Here is a 4,638-nt window from a genome sequence, read left to right as displayed (position 1 = left end):
AAAAAAAAAAAAAAAAAAAAAAAAAGATTGTCTGAATTTAGCTCACAATGGGCAGTGAATACAAATATATGAATCTGCTAAGGTGAACAGTTGTCACCTCTTTAAGAGATTTGTTATCTATGCTGAATTTCAGGTCTCAGAATTGAAAAGGCATTAAGTAACAGCATAAGGAATTAAGCCGGAAAGAAGCTTTGGATGGAAAAGGAAAGCAACATAAGGGTTTCTATTAGAAAATATAAAAGTTGGACACATGTGAAAAGGAAATAAATGCACAAACAAGCTGGAATGTTTTGAGATCACTAGAGCAACAAACAGGTCCTAGATAATACCAAATGGAAAATTGCACAGCATCCTAATGGGTGCAGTCCATGACTGCATCATGTGATCTTTATTATTCTGGTGATGTATAATGTATAATGGTTGCTGCACTAGGGAGAATATGCTATACTTTCTGCCTGTCAGCACAGAACCCAACATGGGGATTGAACCCAAGAAACGTGAGACCATGACCTGAGCTGAAGTTGGACGCTTGACCCAATGAACCACCCAGGCGCCCCCAATTCTCTTCTTTATAATACTCTTTGACAGCTAACTTTTTTTCAAAAAAGTCTTAGAACTACTTTATGTATGTAGCATCTCTAGTGGTGTCCTTTTGATTTATGATATTGTATTTGTGATTTTTTAATTGGTCAAAGTTAATAATTTTTACCTTGAAATAATAAAATTAAAATGTTTATCTTATCTATTGTTTTCTATTTCATTAACTTCTGCAATTATTTTAATTATGCTTCTTTCTATGTTTATTTTATACTTAATTTGCTGTTCTTTTAGTAGCTTATTCAGATTAATGTTTACATCCTTGAAGTTCAACCTTTTTTCTCTTCTACCAAATACATCAAAAGCTATGGAACCTAACCTAACTACAAGCTAAACTGCATGTCACCAGTTTAACCATTAAAAAATGAATGTATTTATTAATGAAGACAACTTGGCCAACTAAAATCCAAGTACTCTTCTACATTAGCAGGAGAAGGTAATTGAGAAAATACTGAAATCCTTTGTATCTGCCTTTTCTAGATTTCATTTACATATATTCCTTCCTTGTCATCCTAATTTATGCCTTTATTTGATTCATCCTGAACTGTTTCAGAAATTACCTAACTTCAGTTTCTTTTCCTTTGCTCCCCACTTCTTTTTTAAAGAGCGGATTAGGTATAGTTTACTTAGGAGGCATGTCACAGTGGTCTATCAAATGGCCAAAAAGTACAATAAACAATGAAGCATTTTACACTAAATTATTTCAAAAAAAATTTTTAAATGAAACCATAAAATTGGACATGTAATTTTATTGTTCAAATAAGAGAATTTCCCAAATTTAGTCATTTGCCAATAAATTTTAATCTTTGTTTTCTTGCAATATTTGGTAGTCCTTATATCAGTTATAATTAGGATGATGTACATAGGATGAAGATGGTTGGTGAGTTGATGTTGAAAGTAAGGTAGCAGAAGTATCAGCTATCATTGGCATTGAGAACCATTGGTTGCCTGGTGGTTGAAGGTTAGAAAAATGAGCCTCACTGGCTGACAAAGCAGGATATCTAGTTGGAACAGTGCAAGGCTCCACCATTGTTCCAAAGTAACTGCTCTGTAAGGGAGATATGATGCGATACTGAGAAGTAGAAGTTGTAGTTGTAACAAAGTTCACAATATGGCCATTTGCTTGAGTGTAGCTGCTACGTGACTGCATATGAAAAGTGGTCAACTGATTTAATATGGCATGCTGATCCATTACCATTTGTTCTGATGGTCTTACTGACACTGATGATGGAGGAGATAGGTCACTTATCATGGGGGCAGTTGTATTAGCAACTCTTTGCATAGCAGGAGGCTTCCTTGTAAAGGGGACATTTAAATTTGTGGAGGTTGACAATGCCCTTTCTCCACTAGTTTCAGCAACAAAACCAGAATTAGCTCTAAGCACATTACCCTCAGCTCGGCATGGTTTCTTGTTGAAGTCTTGAACTGGTGATACTGTAGAAGCATTTTTAATCCCGACTCTTCTTTTCATTCTTAATAAAAGTTGAGGGTGACCTCGTTTGAAATTTGGATTATGATAGAACTGTAACTAAAACCAAAGGAGAATGTTATTTAGTGACATTCTTCAACCAGGATATAAAAGAGGATAACAGCCTTAACTTAAGAAATTTGACTTAGTTTCATCACACAAAGTACAAATAATACATGTGCACTGTTAGTATTTTAAACAATTTACTTACTGGAAATAAACACTTAATTACAGTTGTAAAAATATGTCGTATATATACAACTAACAGTGAATATCTCTTTAAGTGGCNCAGCACATTACTTAAATGGGAGATTATTGATAAAGCTCAAAGTTGCTAGCAGAGTGTCTTATAATGCTGATTCAGGCCTAAGATATCCTTAATTTTTAAGAAATAAATATTTCTTAACTTTTTCATGTAACTTAAAAAATCTGGTTTCAGCCTATATTTATGACCATATTTCTAATGTATGAAATAAAATTTTGTATATATCATATAAAAACAGTAACATTTTTGAATACCTTGTTTAAAACAGAGACTTCTTTTTCCTCTGCCAGAAAGTCAGCCAGAGAAGCAGATCTTTGGAAATTCTGTCGCATTTTACTAAATCCATAAAGGTTAAGCTGACGAACTAAACTCTTCATACTTCCAGTTTCAAATATTCTGAAAGGGGCCTTTCTCTCCAAAACTTCTTTCTTGAAGAGTTCTTCATCAATCACTATTGAAGTTCCTTTCTCATCCCACCAAATTGACTTGAACTGATCACTTTCAACTATGTTCCAAAGTTTTCTAGGAAAGGTCAGAGAAAGAAAATCATTATCTTCATCTGGTTCAGAGACACAAAATGTGTAACGTGGTCTTTTTATTAAGGATCCTCCTGACAGAGCCTGAAAAGCATTTTCTTCAATCATAGACCTCAGGTCCAAATCCCCAGTCAATGTGGGATCACACAAAGGAGGTCTAAGAGTGGCTGCAGAATTAGTCGATCCATCTTTAGGAGAACCATCTTGAATTTCTGAAGAAGCACGTGCCATCTCAAATAAGGTTTCTGTCAGCTATGTTTCTCATCTCATCGTGTGGTTTTGAACACTGCAGCTTCAACTGCTGCTTTGGCTCAGACACAGGTAACATATCAGACCATCACAATGGTCCTCCACCTGAGTAGGTGTGACATCACAAGATGCCTGGTCTCCTAGCAATTAAAGTGTAACATTCAGCCATAGTGTTCCTTCTTACTATGTGAAATTTATTCAATAAAAACAGGCCAAATACTTTACTGAGGCATTGACAAAAATATGAGATCTGCAAAATCTAATTCTCACAGAATCTTTTAAATAAATACATACATAATTATATTTAGCCCCTGAAATAAAAATGATTTCCTTTCTTCTAAATACATTCTTTCTAAATTGCTGCTGGTAGCATAATATCTAGTAAAGGGAAAGTGGAAAAATGAATACAACAAAATATTTTAAAAGCTCTTTCAGTTNTGTATATTTAAAAAAGCATAGCCCTTGAGACCACAGGTTAGTGGTTGTCATAGGCCAGATGAGAGGAGAATGGAAATTACTGTGTAAAGAGTTTCTTTTTAGGATGATGAAAATGTTTAAGAACCAGAGAAATGATATTACACAACATTACAAAAATACAAATGGTCCTGAATTGTATCTTTTTAAATGGTTATTTTTATATAATGTGTGTTTTGCCTCAGATTTTAAACAGTGCCATGAATCTGTTATCACTTACTAAAATAAAAAACGACTAGGTTTTCTAATATAAAGTTAATTTATCTGTGTATCTTATGTAAGTAGTCTGTGTTACACAGTATCAAATACATTTTCATAGTCCTATTAATAGAATAAATATTTTATTTGGTATATCTGTACTTACCTGTTAGATATTCATGAAGTTTCTCAAAATCCACATGGGTGAAAACATGATATCTGCCCTTCTCTAACTGACTGATTTCACTCAGCACAAACCTTTCAGTTCCGTCTATGCTGTTGCAAGTGGCCAGATTTCATTCTTGCTCATTGCCAACTAGTATTCCATTGCATACATAAACCACATCTTCTTTTTCCATTCAGCAGTTGATGGACATTTAGGCTCTTTCCATCATTTGGCTATTATGAGAGTGCTGCTATAAACATTGGGGTACATGTGCCACTATGAATCAGCACTCCTGTATCTTATGGATAAATTCCTAGTAGTACTATTGCTGAGTCATAGGGTAATTATATTTTTAATTTTTTTAGGAACCTCTGCAGTTTTCTAGAGTGGCTGCACCAGTTTGCATTTCCATCAGCCTTGTAAAAGGGTTCCTGTTTTTTTCACATACTCGTCAGTATCTGTTGTTTTCTGAGTGGTTAATATTAGCCACTTTGACTGGCGTGAGGTGGTATCTTAATATGATTTTGATTTGCATTTTGCTGATGATGAGTGATGTTGAGCCTCTTTTCATGTATCAGTTGGCCATCTGGGTACCTTCTTTGGAACAGTGTCTATTCATGTCTTCTGCCCATTTCTGGATTCTTTGTTTTTTGGGAGGTGTTGAGTTTGGAAAGTTGTTTACAGA

The 4,638-nt window shown here is 34.4% G+C and overlaps 1 protein-coding gene across 1 annotated transcript; it reads right to left on the bottom strand.

The window, feature by feature from the left end:
* Positions 1-1,326: 1,326 nt before the first annotated feature.
* On the bottom strand, positions 1,327-3,192 carry LOC144245570 (heat shock transcription factor, Y-linked-like). Its single transcript, XM_077780965.1, has 2 exons — positions 2,585-3,192; positions 1,327-2,125 (listed from the first exon to the last, which is right to left on the bottom strand). Exons 1-2 carry the CDS (start codon positions 3,095-3,097, stop codon positions 1,436-1,438), a joined length of 1,203 nt encoding a protein of 400 aa, XP_077637091.1. The 5' UTR covers positions 3,098-3,192; the 3' UTR covers positions 1,327-1,435.
* Positions 3,193-4,638: the final 1,446 nt, after the last annotated feature.

This window comes from Crocuta crocuta, unplaced genomic scaffold (assembly GCF_008692635.1).
Source record: "Crocuta crocuta isolate KB4526 unplaced genomic scaffold, BGI_CrCroc_1.0 scaffold1309, whole genome shotgun sequence".
NCBI lineage: Eukaryota > Metazoa > Chordata > Mammalia > Carnivora > Hyaenidae > Crocuta > Crocuta crocuta.
Note: the sequence above shows the minus strand (reverse complement) of the source record. Positions and strands in the feature narration are given on the sequence as shown.

Coding starts and splice junctions, on each gene's coding strand:
- LOC144245570 (XM_077780965.1), bottom strand. CDS start 3,097: ATGGCACGTGCTTCTTCAGAAATTCAAGATGGTTCTCCTAAAGATGGA. Junction 2,126..2,584: donor AAGTCTCTGTTTTAAACAAG/GTATTCAAAAAT, acceptor CTTTGGTTTTAG/TTACAGTTCTATCATAATCC.